The sequence below is a fragment of the Girardinichthys multiradiatus genome, chromosome 24 (genome assembly GCF_021462225.1).
Source record: "Girardinichthys multiradiatus isolate DD_20200921_A chromosome 24, DD_fGirMul_XY1, whole genome shotgun sequence".
NCBI lineage: Eukaryota > Metazoa > Chordata > Actinopteri > Cyprinodontiformes > Goodeidae > Girardinichthys > Girardinichthys multiradiatus.
In genome coordinates this window covers 18,554,177-18,579,705 of record NC_061816.1, presented here as the reverse complement: position 1 = coordinate 18,579,705, position 25,529 = coordinate 18,554,177, and the positions used below count along the sequence as shown (strand labels likewise).

Genomic DNA, 25,529 nt, shown 5'->3' with positions numbered 1-25,529 from the left:
CTAATTAGAAATTATATGCAGTTCCACTTTAATTTTGTATTCTAAGTTGTCTGTGTGGGTGTGGCTCCTCCCTCTGCAGCAGGGCTGACTGAGGTCTCACTCAGCGGCTAAGTGGAGGACAGAAGCTCCTAATGTGGAATTACAAGCCGTGACTTTCAGCAGTAAAACTAAACAATGATTCTGTCACAGTAGCTACACTTTATAGGTTATACAGTCGCTATAATAGAAAGAAGGCGAGAAATGAGGGAGACGGCTGGATTTAAACCCCAGTGTTCCAGCCATAAAAATGTATTATAACTGTTTTGTAACATTCGCAAATTCCCAATAATAATAAAGTCCAGAGATGTTCTCTTTCATAACATCCGTTTCGTTTCTCACTATGGGAAATGTCTACTGCATGACATCGTCATAAGCTTAAATGTCATTACGCCATCCCTGAATGGCTGGCATCAGTGACATCTTTGTCAGGAGGGGCCCTGACCCTCACCCTATAAATAGAGCAGACATTGCGTCATACGTCAATGCAAAACCTCTACTTGCTTCTCCCAGAAGCCGTTTAACTGCACCACTTGGTGTTAAGCCAAACTGTGCATAACACGGTCACCTGGCACCTGTTCCCAGACATACGGTTGTTCGTTAGCCTGAAAAGGTAAAAATACTGCTTGTGGTTAGTAAAAGCGTGAAGTAGCAATACTTTCACGCTTACCCAACAAGTAGCAATACTTAAGGATAGCAATACTGTACAGCACGAGCTAGCTCATATGATTTGCTGTGCAAGCTTTTGAGAGAGCCCTGCTGGCATTAACACCCCGATAGCTAACCACTGCTACCGCGGTAAACACAGGTGTAGACGGGGAAGGCCCCAAGCTCTGCCCTTCATCCTGTATGTGCGGCATGCCTAGGTGTGGCCTATGCTGGGGCGGCCTTAACCTCCACTCAGAGGTGTATACATTGTGCAGTCTTTCCCCATAAGCTGCTTTACTGCAGGCTAGTCCGCCAGGCTAGCTTGTCCGGCGGAGACCTGGGCAGATGCAGACCCCCAGCTACTGCTCTCCACATTCTCATTGCTTCAGACAGACCAAGTTTGTGATCGCCTCGCTATCTCTCAATCTTTCCTGGATAGGAGATGGTAACGAAGATGGGGCAGAGTCAGAAGACTCAGAGCTTATGCTGTTGGTCAATGAAGAGGAGGACTCTACCGTCCATGTTAGCCGTCACGAAGCTGCAAACCGTATGGCAGCGGATGAAGACAGCAAGACTACGGGGCTGTGTCCCCTGGACCTGGATATGCAAGATAAGTGTAAACGTGCGGCCACAAGGCTGAGCATTCCTTGGCAGGCTGTTCAGGCAGAGGATGTAAATTCTCAGTTTTACGGGAAAAAGCTTCCCAACGCAAGGAAGACTGGGAAGCATGTGCTGCCTGTTTTTGATGTGGAAAGACAAGCCTTACACCGAGAGACACCCCTTTGCAGAAAGTCCTCTGCTGGATCGTGAGGGGATGGAGGCTTACGGCTTAGGCCAGATGCCACCGGTGGAGTCAGTGGTTGCAAGCCACCTTCACCCAAAGACGTCTTATTCTTCCACTGGTTTAAGAAAGGGGCACCCTGCAAATTGCCTACTATTGCCAGGCTTACCGTGGGACATTCCCACTGTTTTAGAAGCCATGTTCTCCTTTCGAACCCTTGGAAGAAGTTAAGCTATGGTTTCTATCCCTCAAAACATCTTTGCTTTTTGCTCTGTCCTCAGCTAAATGGGTTGGTGAAACACATGCCCTTTCGGTCCATCAAGCCTGTATAATTTTTTTCCCTGGTGACTAAAAGGTCATCCTGCAACCTAACCTAGCTTTTGTTCCAAAAGAAGTGGGTTCATGCTCTCCGATAAAGCTGACTCCCTTTTACCCCCTCGTTCTTTTGCTTTGGAGGAGCAAAAGCGCCTGCATAATTTGTATTCAGTACGTGCACTGCGGTTTTATTTGTACAGGAAAACCAATCAGTTATTTGTGTCATAGGCTAAGCCACATGTAGGAAAGCCTGTGTCGAAGTAGAGTCTTTCCCACTGGATTGTGGAAGCTATTACATTGGCATATTCTAGCAGGGGGCTCTACCCCATGCACATTTCACCAGGGGGCTGGCATCCTCATGGGCCCTTTATAAAGGGGCTTTATTCAGGAGGTGTGTGCAGCTGCAAGCTGGACTCACTCTACTCAGATACATTTCCTAGATTTTACAAACTTGATGTGACTGCTCCTGTTTTGGCACATTCAGTCTTAAGTGCGGGCTCTCATAGTGAGGCCCCCTACTGATGGCCTCTGGGAACAGTTGTCTTTTAATCAGGCATGTCTAGCAATGCTGGAGTTAGTATTTTTCCCCATAGTGAGAGACAAAACGTATGCAATGAAAGAGAACATAAGGTTATAAATATGAACCCCCGGTTCTCTGATTAGCAGACCACCTTCCTTGCTGTGAAGCGACGAAGAGGTGAGCTTGTTTTGAATGACGAATGTCAGCCCTATTTACAGGTCCTTCTCAAAATATTAGCATATTGTGATAAAGTCCATTATTTTCCATAATGTCATGATGAAAATTTAACATTCATATATTTTAGATTCATTGCACACTAACTGAACTATTTCAGGTCTTTTATTGTCTTAATATGGATGATTTTGGCATACAGCTCATGAAAACCCAAAATTCCTATCTCACAAAATTAGCATATCATTAAAAGGGTCTCTAAACGAGCTATGAACCTAATCATCTGAATCAACGAGTTAACTCTAAACACCTGCAAAAGATTCCTGAGGCCTTTAAAACTCCCAGCCTGGTTCATCACTCAAAACCCCAATCATGGGTAAGACTGCCGACCTGACTGCTGTCCAGAAGGCCACTATTGACACCCTCAAGCAAGAGGGTAAGACACAGAAATAAATTTCTGAACGAATAGGCTGTTCCCAGAGTGCTGTATCAAGGCACCTCAGTGGGAAGTCTGTGGGAAGGAAAAAGTGTGGCAGAAAACGCTGCACAACGAGAAGAGGTGACCGGACCCTGAGGAAGATTGTGGAGAAGGGCCGATTCCAGACCTTGGGGGACCTGCGGAAGCAGTGGACTGAGTCTGGAGTAGAAACATCCAGAGCCACCGTGCACAGGCGTGTGCAGGAAATGGGCTACAGGTGCCGCATTCCCCAGGTCAAGCCACTTTTGAACCAGAAACAGCGGAAGAAGCGCCTGACCTGGGCTACAGAGAAGCAGCACTGGACTGTTGTTCAGTGGTCCAAAGTACTTTTTTTGGATGAAAGCAAATTCTGCATGTCATTCGGAAATCAAGGTGCCAGAGTCTGGAGGAAGACTGGGGAGAAGGAAATGCCAAAATGCCAGAGGTCCAGTGTCAAGTACCCACAGTCAGTGATGGTCTGGGGTGCCGTGTCAGCTGCTGGTGTTGGTCCACTGTGTTTTATCAAGGGCAGGGTCAATGCAGCTAGCTATCAGGAGATTTAGGAGCACTTCATGCTTCCATCTGCTGAAAAGCTTTATGGAGATGAAGATTTAATTTTTCAGCACGACCTGGCACCTGCTCACTGTGCCAAAACCACTGGTAAATGGTTTACTGACCATGGTATCACTGTGCTCAATTGGCCTGCCAACTCTCCTGACCTAATTCCCATAGAGAATCTGTGGGATATTGTGAAGAAAACGTTGAGAGACTCAAGACCCAACACTCTGGATGAGCTAAAGGCCGCTATCGAAGCATCCTGGGCCTCCATAAGACCTCAGCAGTGCCACAGGCTGATTGCCTCCATGCCACGCCGCATTGAAGCAGTCATTTCTGCCAAAGGATTCCCGACCAAGTATTGAGTGCATAACTGTACATGGTTATTTGAAGGTTGACGTTTTTTGTATTAAAAACACTTTTCTTTTATGGGTCGGATGAAATATGCTAATTTTGTGAGATAGGAATTTTGGGTTTTCATGAGCTGTATGCCAAAATCATCCGTATTAAGACAATAAAAGACCTGAAATATTTCAGTTAGTGTGCAATGAATCTAAAATATATGAATGTTAAATTTTCATCATGACATTATGGAAAATAATGAACTTTATCACAATATGCTAATGTTTTGAGAAGGACCTGTATAGGATGAGGGTCAGGGCCCCTTCTGACATATACGTCATTGATGCCAGCCATTCAGGGCTGGCGTAATGACATTTAAGCTTCTGACGAGGTCACGCAGGAGGCGTTTCCTATAGTGAGACGCTCATTCATGTTAATCAGAGAACCAGGGTTATATTCATAACCTTAAGTTTCTTAAAGGTTCACAGACACAAAGTAGCGGGGCCTCTTTATTGTAACTGTAAAAAACTTCTGATTTTTATTTGTAAACACAAATCATTTAAAACCCTTAAATTACTTTGAGGATTTCTTCCCACTTTCCCACAAATTGGTATAAAAAGATATGGATAGTCTAAATTTTTACAAAAAAAACAAAAAAAACTACCTTAGTTTCTGGATTCTTGGACTGGAAATGCATCTTAACATCTAAACCATCACCAGCATGATGCTGCTGCTATGTTGTTACTGTGTTATTGTGGGAATGAAGTGTTCTGGGTAATTACACAGCTATGTGACATTATGTGATAAACTTGTTGGTTTGCCAGAAAATTTTATTTGAGCTCACCTAGGATGGCCACCACAATGTCATCTTTAAGGATCTCGATGGAACCCCGGGACACAAAGTAAAGCGCAGTGAGCACGTCTCCGCTGTGGACCAATGTGTCTCCAGGGGGTGCGTGGGTGGTCTTAAACCTCATGGCCAGGGCCCGGAGGCAGCCCTTAGTTGCTCCATGAAATGCCTTACACCCCTGGAGGAGGCTCTTGTTAAGGTGGAGGCAAATATCAGCTTGCAGGCACTCTGGGAAACCCTTCAGGACCTGAGAGTGAATTAAAAGTCAGAGAACACATGAATTGGAGTGGAAGTATTTTTAAACTGTGACTTTCAGCCTGAAGTTGCGTGTCAATTTGAAAGGTTTTCCAGAGAAATTGATTACAATTGCCACTTGTGTTCTTCCCTTCTTCTCAACACCTAAACCACACAGTTAATAAACATGAGCTCTTTCGCAGAGATACAATTTTCAGTTTTAAGAGAACCTTTGAGCAGCCTTAACAGAAAGACAAGACAGAAAATTGACAAACTGAAAATCCTCAGCTGAAAATCCTCAGCAGAAATTAGGAACACAGGTTGGTTGTTTATCTTACCTCTGTATTTTAAAGTAAAATCTTCATATTCAGTGCAATGAACAGTAATGATACCCCTTGAACCTATTCACCATTTGTCACATTACAGCCACAAACATCAATGTTTTTCATTGGGATTTTATGTGAGACCAACACAAAGTAAAACATACATGTGAAGGGGACTGATCTGTTTATTTTTTTTCAGAAATAAAAATCTGAAGGTTTATGTGTGTAAGCTGGTCAGGGTTGATGAAAAAATACAAGGCAAACATTTCTGTGTCTAGATGTGTGAAGCTGATAGTCATATCCCAAACGTCTTGCAGCTGTAGTTGCAGAAAACGTTGGTTCTACAAAGTACAGACAAAGGGATCTTTTAAAAATTCTTACTTTCTGTTTATGTAGCACAAAGATCCAAAAAAATGACAATAAAATTGTGTTTGTAAGGTGATATAATCTGAAAAAGTTCCAGCAGTCCAAATACTTCTACAAGACACAAACATTTTCTTTCCCAAAGTATTCCCCCAAATCTATTCTTAGACTTAGCCTATAAATGCCGCGGTTTTACTTGGAAAAATAATGTTTTTTTTGTTTTTACTTTTTTAATGTGGACTATCTGATGCTGAAAAACATTAACTTATAATACACTTACCATTTAAAGACAAAACTTAAGTGAACACAAAACAACTAATGTTCCTCGGACAGCTTGAACTGACTGTAAAGAAGCACCACTATATCAGACGCTAGAAAGTAAAGGAAAAGGTTTTGAGGAACACGTAAGAGACAGTTCAAATGAATAAACACAAGTCTTATCTTTGTTATCTTTGCATCTAAAATTCAATGTACTGGTAAGATGAGCAGCACAAAAGAAATGTTGCCTGAACTGATTTTCTGGCTCCAACAAAGCTTTTGTTGCTCATTACCAAAATAATAATAATAAAAAGCTTTAGATTTGAAAAAGAATGACTGAACAACATTTGGCAAGCACAGGTGCCACCGCAGCGCGCACAGCCAAGTCTCCCACAGTGGGAGGGAAACCTGGCAGTGGATGGCGAGGCAGTGCCCACTCTTACAGGCATGACTCACTCTCTGGTACCCAATGAATATCATGGGGTTGTGTATGGATACATACATGCAAAACGGACCTCTTTCAGGCCACATGCAAGCCCATCAGTGATAGACTTATTAGTTGGCCTATTTAAGAGAATTACTGTCATGTGTTTTTTTTTAACAAAAACATGCATTAACTAGATGCTCTAACCAGCAGATTTACAGTGAAAGCTGTGTTTCGACTGTTTTCTTCACAGAACTACTTAAAAATCTTGTAGCTTTAATCAGCTGAAAAGATGGATCACTGAGCCATGTAGCAGAAGAAGCTCTAGAATAAGGCAAAAAAGCCAAATGAGTCAAATAGGACCAGAAGTGGATTAATTTCAAACATAATTAAAACTGCACTAACTTGATGGAAACCGATATTTAGAAAAAAGGGCAATTAGTAAAAATATTCATGACCATAAAAGGCTGTTTTACAGCAATGAAACTATAACCAGTGGTTCTTTAACGGTGGTTACACTCTACATGTGACATTGCTAACTTTGTAAAAATCAGTTTTCATTCAATTTACAGACATTAACTTCAAATCAAGCAGAAAAATGGCTGTGTGTGTCTATGTAAAGATACACACATTCTTTTACACAAACACTGTTCTAAATACTCATTCCAAGGTGGGCTGAGGTGATTTTATCTGTATCTTTATGTAAAACATTCTGATATTTATAGTTTAAAACTAAAATATCATAGATCATTCTGACAAAGGTGGTCCTTCTGTCTTTAATGTTTGTTGTGGTAAGACACTGCATATTATTCACTATCTATATTACTTATTCTGTTTGTTAGAATGTAACCACTGTGAACGTTACTGTGAGGATTGCAAACAATCCCAGTTATTTCTGAACTAAACTTGGATGACTGAAGCAGAATGCTGGAATTAGTCGACCAATCAGAAAGTTATAGCACCCTCCCACCACAAGACTCCACCTTGAAGGTTCAGGGTAATATCAAAAGCCCTGCCTACCTGCAAGAGCAGTTTCATCAGGAAAATTACTACCCTGGTAATCTGTTTGGTTCATTACAGAATTTCCAAGATTTCTGAAAAAAGGTACTTGCAGTCGAAACGCACCTTAAGTTATGTGACAGAAGTAACACAAATATGACTTTTAGTAACATGCATATCTGGGACAATAATGAAAAATACAGCAAATAAAACCCACATTGGTTGTTTTTTAATACATAAAAACAGTAAAACAAAATACTTGAAGCATTCCACTACAACTGTGAGACACAGCTAGATGAAGTTCTACCACTGAAGGACATTGAGAAAAACATTAGGTGAGTTAGCACATGTACCTCCTGCTCTTACCAGAGTGGCGGGGTCATTCCATTTGACATGGCAGACATGGAAAAGACAAACTTATATAAGTACCGTGTCATAAAAAGCAAAGCCGAGTTACTGTCCACATCCAAAGTAACTGGGGCTAAGACTGAACACTGCACACTGTAACAGATGAAAACATACTATGTCAGAGACACAGCATGGCAGCTTCACACTGATGTGGTAAGAGCATTATTCCGGCCAGGATAGCAGACATTTAGCAAAAATGATGTTCATAACACCCAACTCACAAATGAAATTAGAGAAGAGAAAGAAGCAACAGCAGGAAGAAAAAACAAACTCAGTTCTCTTTGTAGAAAACACAAAAAACCAAAACACTCCAACTCCTACCATATTCATGTCGATGCCGTTGGTGTACGTCCATGCGTGTTGAAAGTACTCCTCTAGCCTCTGTCTGAGTGGGTTGGGGATCTGATGGAAGCGGATGAATTCTTTGACTCGTAGCATTTGGAGGTGATACCTGGCTGTACCAGAGTACAACCTCTGGATGATAGCGGACACGTTCCCAAAGATGCTGGCGTACATTAGAGCTAGCAAACGAACCAAAGTTCAATGTTAAATACAGGTAGATGTGTACACTGAAGGCTCCATAAATAAAATAAATAAATAAATAAATGAAACTTTAGGAAAACGCATCATAACTTACATCCAATGAGCATGACACAGATGGAAAAGATCTTCTCAGAGTTGGTATTGGGGGAGACGTTCCCAAAGCCCACGCTGGTCAGACTACTGAAGGTGAAGTAAAGAGCTGTAACGTACTTATCTTTGATGGAAGGGCCTGAGCTCGGGTCACTGTAGTTGTATTTCTTTCCTTGTGGGATAAAACAGAGGATTTTTATTGTATTGAGTGTTTTAATTATGCATAGTGAAATTAGTGTTATCAGAAAGTACCTATTGAAACTCCGAGATTGTCCAACCAGCCGATCTTATGCTCCAGGTAAGGCTTCTCCACGTTGCCAATTGCATACCAGATGCAGGCTAGCCAGTGGGCAATTAGGGCAAATATACACATGAGCAGCATGAGAACAGCAGCACCATACTCTGAGTAGCGGTCCAGCTTACGAGCGACTCGCACCAGGCGTAGCAAACGGGCTGTCTTTAGCAGGCCAATCAGAGTGGTGGTCTGGAAAAGTAGACAGACGGAACTCAGACACCTGGATAAATTATCTAAAAAGTGATGTATGCACTTTGGATTTTAAATTATGATTATTGGTTCAGTCCAGCTTCTCACACCCATAAATGTTAATACAGATACATCTGCAAAAATTTGAATGTAGTAAAAAAAAGTTCAATATTTGCAATTCAGAATGTGAAACACTTTACTACCCATAAAGTTGGAATATTTCAAGCCTTTATTTCATGTAATTTTAATAATTATAGCTTACAGATAATGAAAACCCCAAATTCATTGTTTTAAAAAGTTATAATATTACTTAAGATCAATAAAAAGTATATTTTAAACAGAAATATAAGGCTTCTGAAAAGTAGTGTGAAGTTTCCACAGATTTCATTTTTTAGCAGAAGACGATTTAAGGATTATCCAGCATCAACCTTTATGGAAAACAATGGCGGATAAACTGTAAGCAGCTAATAAATCAACCAGGACTCCCTGAACACCTCTGATCGCCTCCATGTAATGCTGCATTGATGCAGAAATTCATGCATTCATGCAAAACAAAATAAAGTGTTATCCAGAGACAGTTTTCTGCTATATAACCCCTACCTTTGTCTTTCTGGAACACGGCGAAGGGACACTGCCCTCTCCCCAAGCCACTCGGCTTGATTGAGGTTCTGGAAGTGTTTGTGTTGAACTCGCCCACAGCACCAACAAGCCTCCATTTTTTTTTTTTTTTGGCTTTGGCCTAAAGAAAACTTGCCACATCCTGCAAATTCAGTTTAATTCCTCTCTGCCTAGATTTGAACCAAATACTGTGCCGCTGGTGTTGGAACCCACAGCCATGGTTACAACATGAAAGTCCAGTACGAACTTTTCTGGAACTTTCAAAATAAATCGCATTGACCTACTTCCAGCACAGCCAGGAAAAGGGGTAACAGCGGACTTTACATGACATCACTGTCCAAATAAAATAACCTCTTTCGCTATATCCTGCCTCTTCTACGAGGGTCCCCCGGGGGGAACTGGACAGAGGGACACAGCGCGCTAATGTCTCTTTGCTGGCAAACAGACATAACTCTTCAAATTGGATCCAAGAGTGTCATAAAATCACACGATCAGAGGCACTAAGTTAAGTAGGAATGAATTCCTGTTTGTGTATCCGGTTTTCATTCATGAACGGGGTAATTAAGGTACAAGCGTGGCTTGACCTTTCTCTCTGAGGTCTACAGAATTAAACTGTTATAGAGAGTTCCCAGCAGAGACCCTGTCTCTACGATGCCGAGTGGAGTCAATGGATTCCTTGTCCATCATACCATCAAGTATAAGCAACTTATCTGTCCCCACTACAGATAAGTATTCTCACAGCATAATGCTGCCACCAAGTGTTTCTATGGTTGCGATGTGTTCACGTTGATGTGTGGTGTTATTTCTTTTCACCACACAACATTTTGCATGAATGTGACTTCTAAGAGCAACTGGCTACACTAGATTTTATTTAGGGGGTGAACAGTTATATTTGTATGGAATTTTTAAAACCAATCCTTCCAATTATCCACTGCTTCAGGTTGGTCCATCACATAAAATCCTTTCAGCAGATCAACAGCAGAGGAGACCGAATCTCTGACCCCCTTCCCTGACAAGTTACTGCAAATAAACAACACTATAGGCAACAAAATATAAAAATTTCCAATAAAATACACTAAGGCTTGCGGTTATGTGACAAAATTGAAGGAATGTGGGTAATTTTCCATAGTGAAAGGAGATAGAGGGGCCTCCTTGCTTTTATTGCAGCATACAGTACAGTTATGACACTCGCCTTAATCCATTAGAGTCATGCAGTTGCAAACACAAAAGAAAGTGAGCTAATTGGTCCTACCACTTCTAATCACAGCTGACAATTACCCTAATATCCTGGGGGAAATCAGTAATCCACAGTCTCCGGCAGTAGCAGTGCTTCTTCACATCTATGCTTGTTTAACTAAACCTCCTGTACATGCAAGAGTAAATATGACAGATTACTGCAACTGATTTATTTTTTTTAAGATGGCTTAGAACTCCGATGGGCAAGTGAATTGCTGTTGGTTAGGAGGAAGCAGTTTTCTGCTGGATCCATTACAGAACCTGCATCCTCCGAAGCTCACCCTGAAATCACCTCCGCCATTCACTGCATTGAATTCTGCCAGTAAAATCTGAACTTGACACTGACAACTCACTGAACAGTGAATGAGTCATATAGAAACAGATGAGGGCTAAATTATCTAGTGCACATTATCTGTGAGCATGCACTGCCTTAGGTGTAGCACAGCTGACCTGGACAGAAGACATAGAACATATTGGATACATGCAGTGTTGGGTGACAACCTGAGAGTGTGGTAACTCAGGCATTTAGGACTGAATACAAATCTGATTAGAATCAGAATAAATTGAGTCAAAATATATGTCAAAGTGAGCTAAAAAGCTATTTTGTTTAAGTTAGGTGTATCTGAGTTTTTTTCTGGGTCTGTTCTATTTGTGAGACCCTGCGGAGATTGTCTTATAGCATCGGCTGAGTGTATTCCAGCTTCCTGCAATTTCTTTAGTGCATTTCTGCTTTAAAATGACCACTGAATTGTGTATCATAATGATGCTCCCACCACTGTACTTTCACATGCGAATGGTGTGCTCAACGTGATGTGCAGTGTCGTGCCATACAGGTAGCTTCTGAGGCCACCTGGTTGCACTGGTGTTTCTTTAGGCGTATCAGAGTAATGAGGGTTGAATGTGAACGTTATTTTTTGTACAACGCTTTTAAAACCATGCATGCTTTTTCTTCCACCTAAGAATTCTGTACTACTTTGTGTAGGTCTCTTACATTAAATTGGAAGGTGGACTACCTCCAAGTTCTTCAACTTCATCTCAAATTCTTCATCCTCAACAGTTGGATGTTTGAAAACTTTACCCAGATGGGTTTTCCAACAGAAATAGCCTCCGATGTGTGTTCGGAATCCTAACAACAAGCTTCTACAACCACATTCCCAAAGCACCGACCTCAACCCTATTATATTGGACATTCAAGAGTCGGATATGTACCAGGAAACCAACTAATGTAACATGAAACTACAATGGTCTGCTTGATCTTAAAAGAAAATCAATGAAGATGTTTTCCATCTTGGAAAAAGTACAGATGATGGGTAAACCTATTGGAACTCCATCCTGACATACAGTTTTACTCTAAAGAACCTCAGTTATTTTAACTTTAATTTCCATGTTACAGTAAGTCATAATATAAGAGTCCTTCTTTTTGTCATAAGGCTGTTAATGACCAGCCTCCACCTTATCATGGAGACATCATAATACCCTTGTACCCCAACAGAGCATATCATTCTCATGGAGCAAGCCTAATTTTGTTTCCTCTCAATTTCTAAAAGTGGATAGGAAGCAACCTGATCTGCCAATAAAACATGTGATAACTACTTTGGTCCATAGCCGGAAATGATGCACTTCCACATCGACTCTAATCATATCTCTCTACTCAGAGACTGCTTATGTCTTGCTATGCAATAAGGTTGCAGTTCATTTAAAAACAAAGTTTGTAAAACTGCTTCGATGATGGGAACTTACAGACATGTCTCTAGCCAAAAACACTTAGGGCAGATTAACTGCAACTCTCAAGGATTAAAGGAAACCATTTGAACTCTGGTTTAGGTTTGACTGTTCAGCTCAAATCTTTTTTTTTTTTTTCTGACAGCACTTCTTGGTGTACCATTGATCTTCTCCTCAGGCTGGATTTTGATGAATCTGGAATTTTTGTTATGCTGGAATTTCCAACAATATGGTAAAATCTCTTGGAGCCGTAGGTGTATTTAGGTATTAGCTTAGTGTTATCTTTGACAAACAACAAAAATGTATTAAAATTACAGCTGTTGCTACTTTCATCTATGCAATATTGTTAAAATACACCCTCTGCCATCTTATCAACAGCTAGAAACTTCATGCCTCTGTTCTGTCATCCCTAGATTACTGTAGACTCCTTTACTCCTGCCGAAACCATGGCTTGGTGTTCCCCCTTTGAATGGTCCATAATTTAGCAGCACGACTGTTTATCAAGGCAGTAATCCATGCTCACAGTACCACAGTTCTCATGCACCTTCACTGGCTGCCAGTTAAATTCAGGATACAGAACAGCATTATTCTTGCTCTATAAAGCAATACCTAACCTGGCTCCTTCACACATAAATCTTCTAATGCTTTACAAACCACCTAGGCCACTTAGGTCTTTTCAACAAGGTATTTTTTCATACCACAATCCAGATTAAGAACAAGAGGAGACTGTGCAATGTGCAATTCAATATGAAAATAATGCCAACTGATCAGGAGATGGAATTGATAGGAAAATAAGGGAGGGATTCCAGTGACTCCTATAGGTACATTTATCACCACAAAGCATATTTTCCATCAGGCGGTCTGAAGTGCTAAAAGCCATTTTCTGACTGTCAAAGGTAACAACTCTTACAAGGTTATTTAAACAATACTCTAATAGCTGTAAAAATAAAGCCAAAAATGCATAAGAGTTGCATGTTGTCAGGTTATGTTTCCAGGCAACAAAAGGCACATTACATAAAGTCTAAATATATTCCAAGTTGCTGTATAAAAAGCTAAAAATAACCCTAAACCTCTTCATGGATGTGCTATTTTCAGCTCCTGCTGATGATTGGAGGAGTTAAAAATACATCTCTTCTTGTCATTCTCTTCATCTTGACAGTGTACTTATAACACAAGTTGTAACGGGAACACACATTCTGTCACTCCACAAGTCATCTTGCAATATGATGAGGACATACATCATGCCATGGCTTTGCACAGTTGTCTGTTCTTTTTTCTGCACCTTTCACTCACTCCGGCCCCCTAGCAAAGAACTCCTGCCAAGGATCACATGGCTAATCAGAAATTATGACTGCCACAGGTCTATTAAAAACATCTTATTACTGCAGGTGGGGGCCTGGGCCTTGCTAGGTTCTTATGCTCAAAGAAGTTTTGTCCAGATGTCTGCCAAAATGTAAATGTTCCTTTCATATGAAGAATCCTATTTTGCCAATTTAGAAATTCAGAACACTTTGAATTAATGTGGTCTCTTCAGGAGACAGAACCCCCGGAAAGCTACTGGACCGGATTCTGTCTCACCAGCCAGCCTGAAGCACTGCACTGATCAGCTGTCTCCAGTCTTCACAGACATTTTTAACACCTCACTGGAGACATGTCATGTGCCAGCCTGCTTCAAGTCCTCCACCATCGTCCTTGTTCCCAAGAAGCCAAGGACCACAGGGCTTAATGACTTCAGACCCGTCGCCCTGACCTCTGTGGTGATGAAGTCCTTTGAGCGCCTTGTGCTCTCACACCTAAAATACATCACCGACCCCCTCCTTGACCCCCTGCAGTTTGCCTACAGAGCCAACAGGTCTGTAGATGATGCAGTCAACCTAGCCCTTCACTTCATCCTCCGGCACCTGGACTCCACAGGAACCTACGCCAGGATCCTGTTTGTGGATTTCAGTTTTGCCTTCAACACCATCGTCCCAGTTCTGCTCCAGGAGAAGCTCTCCCAGCTGAGTGTGCCCAACTCCACCTGCAGGTGGATCACTGACTTCCCGTCTGACAGGAAGCAGCGCGTGAGGCCGGGGAAGCACGTCTCTGACTCCCTGACCATCAGCACCGGTTCCCCCCAAGGCTGTGTTCTCTCTCCTCTGCTCTTCTCCCTGTACACCAACAGCTGCACCTCCAGTCACCAGTCTGTCAAGCTTCTGAAGTTTGCGGACGACACCACCCTGATCGGACTCATCTCTGATGGTGACGAGTCCGCGTACAGATGGGAGGTGGACCATCTGTTGGACTGGTGCAGCCAGAACAACCTTGAGCTCAACGCTCTAAAGACAGTGGAGATGGTTGTGGACTTCAGGCAGAACCCAGCCCCACCTGCCCCCATCACCCTCTGTGACTCCACAATTGACACTGTGGAATCTTTCCGCTTCCTGGGAACCATCATCTCCCAGGATCTCAAGTGGGAGCCAAACATCAGCTCCCTCATCAAGAAAGCCCAGCAGAGGATGTTCTTCCTGCGGCAGCTGAAGAAATTCAAGCTGCCAAAGACTATGATGGTGCACTTCTACACAGCCATCATTGAGTCCATCCTCACCTCCTCCATCACCATCTGGTACGCCGCTGCTACAGCCAAGGATAAGGGCAGGCTGCAGCGTGTCATTCGGTCTGCTGAGAAGGTGATTGGCTGCAGTCTACTGTCGCTCCAGGAACTGTACACCTCCAGGACCCTGAAGCGGGCAGGGAAGATTCTGGCTGATCCCTCCCACCCCGGTCACAGACTCTTTGAGACTCTCCCCTCTGGCAGGAGGCTGCGGTCCATCCGGACCAAAACCTCACGCCACAAGAACAGTTTTTTCCCATCTGCCACCAGGAAACCACCCTGACACTCTCCCTCCCCCCCCCTTTTTTGCTGACAGGACTCCTGCTTTACTTGCACAATGATCACCTGCACTGTTGTACCGCTCTCGCATCTTATACTGCTCTACATTTACTCTCACTCACTTAAAACTGCGCACATATATTTATATTATATTGTAGATATGTTTATACTGTTTAATTTGTAGTGTATTGCACCGACTACGCCAGAACAAATTCCTTCTATGTCTAAAAACGTACTTGGCAATAAAGCTTTTCTGATTCTGATTCAATCACAACTATCAATATTAATTGTTCATAATTTAAAAATTGAGTATAAACCTTTCTTCAGGTTTGAGAAAGATAGTAATATGAAACAAGGTTCCAGTCACAACATTTAATGTATAAAGTCAAAGCTTAGTAACATTTTTGTATTTAGAAATAACAAAAATCTAACTATTTTTTGGTTATATTGTGGTGGTTCTGAAAGATTATGGATCAAGGCTGGAATTAAATTTTGTGTTAACCTCCAGTACTTTTTCCTTCCTTTCTTAGATTAAAGTACTTATTAGAAAATAGAACTAGGCCACACAAACAATTTTTGGGGGGTTCTGAGAGAATGAAAAATGTTTGATGAATTTCTTTCCTTCTGACTTGGGCGAACTTTAAAAGAATCTGATAAATGGTTACTTGAATTAGCTTAATTAGTAGCCAAAAAACACCCCTTTTAAGTCTGTAGTTTATTGAATAGAATTTGTATTGTTCATTTTTCCTTGTTAGTCTAAACACATTTGATTATTGATTCAAATGATTTTTAAAGCTCTTCAATTCTAGCTCTAATCTTTCAGAATAAATCTTTCATATTAGGTAAATTTTTATATTTACAAGGTTAAAACCAATGATTAGAGCCAAGCAAAGTGCTAAAGGTGTTCTTGCCTAAACATATACATTAAATGAGTTAAATATTGCTTATTTCATTTTTGGTTCAATTCACAGGTCATGAAATAAATAAATATAAATAAATAAATGAAATAAATCTTTTTTTATTGAATAATAAATAATAATACAATATTGAGGTAAAGTAAATAAAATGTTAATTTTCAGGTTAATTCATGCCTTTTCCAGTTATGCCAACTTTAATCCCCTTAGGTACTCTCTCTGACAGTCAGATTATTTGCTAACTAATCTCCCAGAGACATTCGTGAACAGAATAGCTTCTCTACTGCAGGGTTGTCAGCAGAAGCCAGAGACCTTTTAACTGATTTGTTTAAGGCCCCGCGGTCCGGCTCTTGAAAAAATATCAGAGGGAAGCAGATGTGACAGCTGAGTGTCAGATTGATTCAGGATGGTTGCTATTTAAGATTACACCTCAGAACCATCAATGTTACAACCAACATCGTGACCCACGATACACGAAGGAGATGTGGAAACGTTTGGTCATCAGTTTAGGCCTGAGGTGAGAGTAGCCAAAGCAAAGTGTTCTCAAACATTTAGGAAAAAATCTGCAGTCTGGCAAAAAGAATGAGGCTCTTTTATGTTATGTAACTTTGATTAAGGACTGTTTGATTTGGAAACATTACACTTCTGTGCCTGTGGCCCTATATGAGAAAAAGAATTGAAAATGATAAAAAATCTCATGCTAAATTTAATGGAAAAGGATGCAGTTATACATCATATACAGGGCCTTCAAAACCTCTTGCTTAAGTTTTTTTTGTTTATTCTAAAATGTTGAATTTGGGTCTCAGCTGACTGGAGTGCCTTCCTCCACATGTTTGCCTTGTCCCTTTCATGGCTTGTGATAAATTCCAAACTAGACTTCGTTTTGCTTGCTCTGGACAATCGTCTTCTTTTATTAATATGACATAAAGGTCAGATTTATGGAGTGAGGAACTAATAGTTGCTCTGCTGACTGATTCTCCCACCTGAGCCGTGACACTCTGCAGCTCCTCCAGAGTTTTCACGGGGTTCTTGGCTGCTTCTCTGATTACCTTTGCCCAACCTGTCAATTTAGGTGGACAGCCTCATCTTGGTAGGTTTGTAGTTTGTTAAGTCTCTCCATTTTCTGATCATTGATTAACAGACCTCCATGAGATGCTCAAAATGTGGGATGTTGTTTTATAACCTATCCCGGCTTTAAACTTCTCAAACAACTTTGTCTTTGACCTGTCTGCTGTGTTCCTTGGTCTTTATAATGCTGTTTGTTTACTAATGTTCTTTAACAAACAATGGAGACCTTCACAGAACAGTTGGATTTATACTGAAATTAAATTACAAACAGGTGACTTCTGAAGGTAGTTGGTTGCACTGGATTTTATTTAGGAGCACCAGATAAAAAAAAGAGTGGAATGCAGGTGCATACTAAACTTTTGAAAATCTTATTTAAAAAAATCTATTCTCATGTAAATCCCATTAAGGTAAATAAAGGTCATAATGTGAGAAAATTCCAGAGGTTAAAAATAGCAAAGGTACCGTAGATAAACTTGCCTGGTCAAAGAAGCAATAGCAGAATTAAATAAAGGTCCACAGAAGTACGTCTTGCTACAGGAATTATTTAATTACTACAAATTATTGACTGTACTGATTGTGCTTTTTGTCTGTGCAGTTGTCTCCAAGGCTATGATGAATAATGGGCCAGTTATATTTGTTTTGATGAGGTCCTAAACTATGATGCAAGAACCAATCTGGTTAGGTCATGGTTGAAGTTTATTGCTACTTCAGATATGTCAAAAAGAAAATTGATGGGTTTCTACTCAGGAGTTGGCAAAATGAGCTAATAATTTTATAAACAGGCTTTGCTTGATGTGTGTCCTCATTATGAGGCACATTTGTTTGTTATTTTACAAAGAAATATAGTAGATAGGTTACAATTAAAATGTGTATCTCGTTAACTAATCATAGCATTGTGTATGGCTCAATTATACAATTAAATGCAAAGAAACGCTAAAAAGTTTCCTGATCACTTGAAGCAATGTGGACGATGCAGTGATATTCAGTAACAAGGTATTAGACTTCAACCTATTTAAGCTTCAACCTGTGGTTGTGCTCAGGTGAGATAAAATCATACCAACAGACAACAAAAAAGGACGTTGTCAGCACTGTTGACACCACATTGGAAAAACTACAAACATCCTTGCTGCTTACATATGATAGAAGTAGAAAAGTAGTCATCTGGTGCTTCTAATCATATCTGCTTCATTAATTCATCATTAGCAAGTGTGAGCACCTCTGTAAAAGCATGGATTCAGCGGTTTGCTGGTCTGGAGCATACCACAATGTGAAAGTGGAAATACATCAGCAAATACCATAAATAAGTATTTGGAACTCACCATTGACCTTGGAAAGGCTGTAAGGGCACTACTTCCAAACCATCTGTATCTAATTCTACAAAACAGACAATTATCTACAAAAAGGGAAAAACATCTCAGAGAGCTGCCAGTCTTTGGCAAAAACCAAAGAAAGCTTATTAGAACAGACACTTCATGGCAGCTAAGGAACACAGAGGTTGAGGTTAAGTTGGGCTTGTGTTTCAGCCACAGAACCAGGGCACATTGCACACACTTAGGCAACCATGATGTCCTATGTATGCATACGTATCTTACAGTCAAATGGGAGGCCATCTGTCCAACAGACGACCTTACATGACACTGAATCATCAATAAGATAATGATACACCAGCAAAATGGCTATTATTTCATATAATTCCAAGAAAAAAACCAGTGGCAATCTGCTTCAACAAATTTTCTGACATGAGTTTAAGTTTGATAATAAAACAAAAAATTTGAAAATGGCTCTTGCCACATGTAACAACAAGAAAAATGTGTTATTGCCACTCTGCTAAAAACAAGCAGTCACAGATTTTCATCACAAAGGATAACAGAACAACACAATGTACCTTATGAGAATCATTTCTCAAGCCTGAAAAATGCAGTTTAAGGATTAATAGCAGGCTAATTATTTTGCTATACCCCATCACACTAATACATATCTGCCTCGCCAAGGAAGATATGCTGCCTTTGGTAAAAAACTCTCTAGCATTGCTTGATCACCAGCTAAGACAAGGATTTTTGGGACGTGAAAAGGATTTGCTGACATGAGTGTTACAAATTTGAGACATTATTCTGCACAAATATACCACTGCTATAAGATTTAAGCCAGTGCTACTGCCATTTCTAATATTGCTTTACATTTTCTCTTACTATAAAATCTACTCACGTTTTGATTCTTACAGTTTATTTTTTACCTTTGTGTGTATCTGCATGCTCCCATTTGCCTTTTACTTTTACTTGTTGCTGGGACACCTGAATTTCCCCACTGTGGGACAATAAAGGATATTTTTATTCTATTGTATTCAAAATGTGCAGCAGTGATCTAGTGATAACATTACCTAATATCCTGTTATGTTCTGCGAATGCTGTCAGCTCACCTCACCTCAGTATGATGCATGCTTGGAGCAGCTCCAATTGACAGCAGCCTGACCTACTTTCTGATTAATTCAGCTAATAATTTTTGACCCCTTGGGCACACTGACCCCTTGGGCATACTGACAGAGAACTGAATTTTTGTAAGACAATAATTAAATGTAGAAAGAACTAAATGAGGCCTGAGATGGTGACATCAAGGCAAAGTAAGGTACCCAGCCCTTATGAAATGGAAAACTGTGAATCTTTACACCATCATCTGAATAGTCATGCACCGCATAAAACAAAGAAACTAAAAGCTAAACACATACTTCAAAAACATGACAGGACTGTACCTTTAACAAAATGTGCTTCATCTTGTCTAAACTATTGCAAGTCAGGAAACAGTATGACAGCAGTTTTAGGCAAGATTACTACAATTTCCCTCTCGATGAGCATCATTCATGCAAAAGATGGCAGCTCACACTGAGCCAGGTTCTGCTGGAGTTTTTTTTTTCCTGTTAAAGGGATTTCTTCTTTCCACTGTCACTACATGCATCATCAGTATGAGGGATTGCTGCAAAGTTAACAACACAATGCAATTTACTATTCACTGTCACTATGTCCTCGTTCAGGAGGATTGGTAGCTGCAAACTCTGTGACTCAATGCAATCGGTGAAGTAGAAAACCTTTAGCCGATGAGAATAATAAACTGAACTTGACTAAATAGTTTTATAACAAGGGTTCCATTAGAATGCATGTAATTACATTGCATGTGTCTGTATTATTTGACTGAGTAGACCATTTGTCTGTGAATATTTTAGATTTTATTTTTGTAAAGTTCCCTGAGACAACATTTGTTGCAAATTGGGTCTAAATAAAATTGAATTGAATTTATCTCCTAGCACTGCCTGATCAGTGGTAACAATGCCTCAAAATCCAATATAGCTTTCAACAGAAAAAGAAATGCAGGATACATTTTGAATGTTAATGGATATTAAACTTTAATTTCTTTGGCACTGAATAAATTTACTCAATTGTTTGAAGCTTTCTAAAATCTCATTCTGAGATTATTTAAAGTTTTTTGAAGATCTTAGCCATGGGTATTGATACCTGTAGAGGCTGAAAGTAAGGTTTGACATCACTTCCAGAACTGATGTCCAATCTTTCATGTAAAAAAATTATAAAATAAATCAGCTTAATCACTGTTTATTTACTAACCTCCATTTCTCTGTTCTCACCTCATCTGATCCTGAGCCAAAGATGAGTAGGTCAAATGGGATGGCCGCCACCATGTCTATGAGGAACCAGCCTTTAAAGTAATGAATAGCAATCTTGGCCGGATGGCTGACCACTTCCTCGTTGGAGTTGACATAAGTGGTTCTGAAGTTTATTAGGATGTCCACAATAAACATAATGTCCACCATCAGATCTACCACATTTAGTGGAGAACACGAGTAGCCGCACACCCGTCTTTTCTGCTCCTCGAGGTCATTGAGGAGAAAGGCAGCAGAGTAGGGAGTGAAAATGGCAGTGTAGATGACCAGCAGCAGGATGAGCCAATCCCACACTGCTTTGAAGGGGCTATAATGGAGGATGGTCCATTTGTCTATACGTGGAGTCTGCAGTTTATATTCAGGCAGCACATCTGCACCCAGGGAAAGAACCTGAGGAAAAACACAATTATTTATCTATTTACTGTAATGATATCTTATTAAAATAAATTTATTTCAAGAGCATTTCTGACAAATCTAACAAAATTAAAATGCTTGACTGAAGATGAGTTTGGATTAAAAAATAAAACTTAAGACACATTTCTTCATAAGAAACATGGCGGGGACATAATATACAGTTTTAATGCAAATTAACATTATCTGGAAAGCGAAACATAATCTTATGTAGCAGATTCTAGGCATGATTTCCCTTATATAAACCATTCATTGGTTAAGTGAATGATTAAAAATGCTATGAATGAGGCTGGAACTGAAATTTCAACAACATATTAGACAGAATAATCCATTCCTGAGGCAGCTGTTTCAGAGTAATTGTTATAAAAACATTAAATGTCTTTCGATTTCTAGCTGTGTGAAACCTTTGCAGTGCCTTGCAGAACTTTTTCACATTTTGTTACATTACAACAAATGTCAATGTATTTTATTGGGGATTTATGAGAAAGTACTATACACTTGTGAAGTGGAAGTGAGAAGATACATAGTTTAAAACATGTTCACAGAAAAATCTGAAAAAATATAGTAACCATTTTTATTGTGCTTCCTTTACTCTGATGAAACTTGTGGAAGAACTTGCTCTGATCAGTTGAAATAAAAACCCAACTGTTTTGCCTACATGCGAAATGCCATGTAAGGTAAAAAAAACAGACTAATAACCACCCTGAACACACCATTCCCACTGTGAAACAAAGTGGTGGCAGCATTATGCTGTGAGAATGCTTTTACTCAGCTGTGGTAAGGAATGGTAAATGGACTGAACTTATACTGGTCCTTCTCAAAATATTAGCATATTGTGATAAAGTTCATTATTTTCCATAATGTCATGATGAAAATTTAACATTCATATATTTTAGATTCATTGCACACTAACTGAAATATTTCAGGTCTTTTATTGTCTTAATACGGATGATTTTGGCATACAGCTCATGAAAACCCAAAATTCCTATCTACACTATTTACACTAGAGCCACATTCACCCAATTGCACTCACTAACACTCACACATTCATACACCGATACGCAGATCGGTAGGCAACTTGAGGTTAAGTGCCTTGCCCGGGGGCACATCGACATATGGCAGGAGGAAGCTGGAATTGAACCCACAACCTTCTGATTGCAAAACAACTACTCTTCCTACTGAGCCACAGTCACCTCTGGTCAGGACAATGACCCTAAACAGAGTCAGGACAACAATAAGGTGGTTGAGCTCAAAGCATAATTATGTGTTAGAATGGCCTAGTCAAAGTCCATTTGAAAATCTATGGCAATACTGCGATTAAACAACACACAGGTGGACTATATTTGAGTAATTAGGTGATTTCAAAAGGTAGTTGGTTGCATTGGTTTGTTCAGAAGTGCCAAAATAAAGGGGACTGAATATAAATGACTATGTTGTGGTCTTATTTTCAAAAATGTGGAAAACCATTTCTCTTCCACTTCACAGCTATGCACAACTTCATAGCGATGTAATACATATAATCCCAACAAAGTACAAAAACAAAATATGAGTTCCACGGTTGACTGTTAATAATTTAGGTTCTGAGCAGAAAGGAAAAAAAGGAACCAAATGTGAACAGAGAGCATACATAAAACATCAAGGTTTTGCATGAAAGACAACAGTGTAATTATAAGACAATATCATCATCTCTGTAATTGCAGTTACTATAGTTACCCTAGTAGCTTTTTACATCAGCACAGTCAATTTCACACAAGAGCCTCATTTTGTTGGAGGTAATAGTTTGCACAGGTACGGGGTACAGGTATTCATGCACGCTTTCCAAGGAATCTTTAAGCATAACTCCTTAAGTAGTCATTATGGAAGTCCAATGGAGAGTAACAAAGAGAGAAGATGGGGGCATATGTAGACTGGAAGGACATAGAGACAGTTGCTGTGAGTGAAAGCTGAGAACTGAAACCGAGTGTATTTGGTATTCATCATCTTTGAATGTTTCCTTATCTCATTCCTGGTCACCTCTATGATATCAGTGATTATAAAGGCAGAAAGGTCGATGGAGAGGAGGATGATGTATAGCACCAAGTTGGCTGCAGTGTTATTAACTGAAATGGCCATTACAAAGTTCTCCATCCTGAGCGCTGGACAGGGTCAAAAGCTATTACCCTCTGTATGGAATAACCTTTGAAATCAATCAGAAATCAAAGGACAGACAAAGCGAATGTGTTTTATTATTTATCAAACTTCCACTTTATTAAAAGGTTGGATTGTAAAATGCCCATTTTGATTGTGATCTAACTCAGTTTAGCTGCAGGAAAATCTAATCTGGTAAAAAGAAAGCACACCATTTTCCAAAATCATTTAAATCTAACCCCCCAAGTATAGAAAAATTAACCACTAATTCCATAATAAAGCCAACCGTGTACATCCCAAGATTGAATAGCTTGTAGGACCAGTTTTCTATCCGATTATATTGGTCTCTTATTGGGGTTTTAATGTTTTCAGTGTGTAGTGGTATAGTAGGAATGGTCTGAATCTTTGAGGGTGCATCCAATTGATAGAATAATATAAGATAAATGAAAACTTGTTAAGAGGTCTCAGTGTCTCAAGCACGTTTTTACATTTTGGAGGAACAGTAATACTTCATCAGCATAAATGCTAGGTTCATGAGTCAGACTTGCTGTTTTAATTGCAGTGACATTATCGTTTTGTCAAATTGCAGCTACCAGTTCAATTCAAGTTGAATTTGCTGCTGGGTGGTCTATACAAAACCTTAATCCAAAAAAAGAACTTGTTCTCAAATATACATTTTTGCATGCTAGTGTAGAAAATGTTAAAAAAACCAAAACATTGTTATTTTCATTTTACAATAATTTCAAAGGATCGCTCCAAACGTTTTGCAGTTCCATCAGATCACACCTTGCAAACCTAAGTCGTCATGTTATATTCTTTATGGAGAGAAGAGGTTTTCCCCTGGCAAAGTTTCTAAACGAAGCATACTTGCTCAGTCTTTTTCTGTCAGAAACTAACATGCTAACTGAGGCCTGTAGAGTCAGGAGGGAAGCTCTCGAGGGTGTTTTTGCCATTTTCCCATATTAAAACCATGTCTGAATTTCTTCCAACCATGGTTGTAAATTATACAAAAGGTTACCAAGCAAACAATCATTCAATTTGAATCGTGTAGTTAATGAAACACAGTGATGATGCAGACAACATGACAATTCTGTACTAGTCCACTAGCCATCAGCATATATAGAGACATTATCCCTTTGCCTTGAAGAAACCCTGAGAGGAGTCAGTTGGTTGGCAGAATGACAGCTCTAGATTAGTATGTTGTAGCCAATCTGTGTCTAAATAAATGATCCCATCTTAATTATTTATTGTACTAAGTTTAGCTTTGGGCTAACTCTCTTGTGGGATAATGGAAAGCTTCTGTGTTTCCATTGGCTTAAAATGCAAATGAATATAAGCGTTTCTCCCTGCTTTGGTTCTATTTGGGCTCCTCTGACAGAAAAAATGCATGATTCTTATCATTTGAATGTTTCATCCTGTGGCCTCCATCATTAAAGATTCAGCTTCAGATACAACCAATGACATTTAAATTTAGACATAAATGGGAGGGCAGTGGGCATCTGAGGCCCATGTGGGCATAAAATATGGGCACTGGGACTTGTAGGAAGCATGGGAGCAACAAGAGAGGTTTCTTTCTTTGCTGACTAGCTTCCTGGGTTAACCTTCCATCTGCCTGTGATAAGCAGCAAGGCAGACAAGGTCATTAGAGAGGGTGTCTGTTTAAAGCCTTGATCATAGCTTCAGATGAACACGGGAGTCCAGAATTGTTTTCAAGACATCTGCAATCATTGCTGTGTTCTTCACAGCAATGATTGCTGGGAACTGATTACAGACAAACTCAAAAAGATGGGAACACAGCGCCATCTCCCTCATGATGAGCCTCCTTATGCCGCTACAGGGTCTTGCAAACTTGTTCACACCCCCTTGAACTTTTCCAAATTTAGTCAAATTCCAATCCCAAATCTCAACATATTTTATTTGGATTTTATCTGGTAGACCCAACACATGTTATAAGCCATAACTGTAAAGAGGAAGGAAAATAAGGCATGGTTTTCAATCTTTTTCCAAATAAATTCATTTGCATTCAGCCCCCTTTACTGACAAGCTAAAAAATGTAGACAATCACATAATTTGTAAATAAAATTTACATGTTG

The 25,529-nt window shown here is 39.9% G+C and overlaps 1 protein-coding gene across 4 annotated transcripts in view; it reads right to left on the bottom strand.

The window, feature by feature from the left end:
* Window positions 1–25,529, bottom strand: part of kcnh7 (potassium channel, voltage gated eag related subfamily H, member 7) — a 103,463-nt gene that overhangs the window by 16,472 nt on the left and 61,462 nt on the right. For 3 of the 4 annotated variants that reach the window (XM_047355763.1, XM_047355765.1, XM_047355766.1), the window contains 5 exons: window positions 20,863–21,288; window positions 8,570–8,801; window positions 8,322–8,489; window positions 8,006–8,205; window positions 4,670–4,922 (listed from right to left, as the gene is read on the bottom strand). In XM_047355763.1, coding sequence (XP_047211719.1) covers window positions 4,670–4,922; window positions 8,006–8,205; window positions 8,322–8,489; window positions 8,570–8,801; window positions 20,863–21,288 — 1,279 coding nt within the window. The remainder of the gene's footprint in view (window positions 1–4,669; window positions 4,923–8,005; window positions 8,206–8,321; window positions 8,490–8,569; window positions 8,802–20,862; window positions 21,289–25,529) is intronic. The other variant, XM_047355764.1, reaches the window with a different exon arrangement.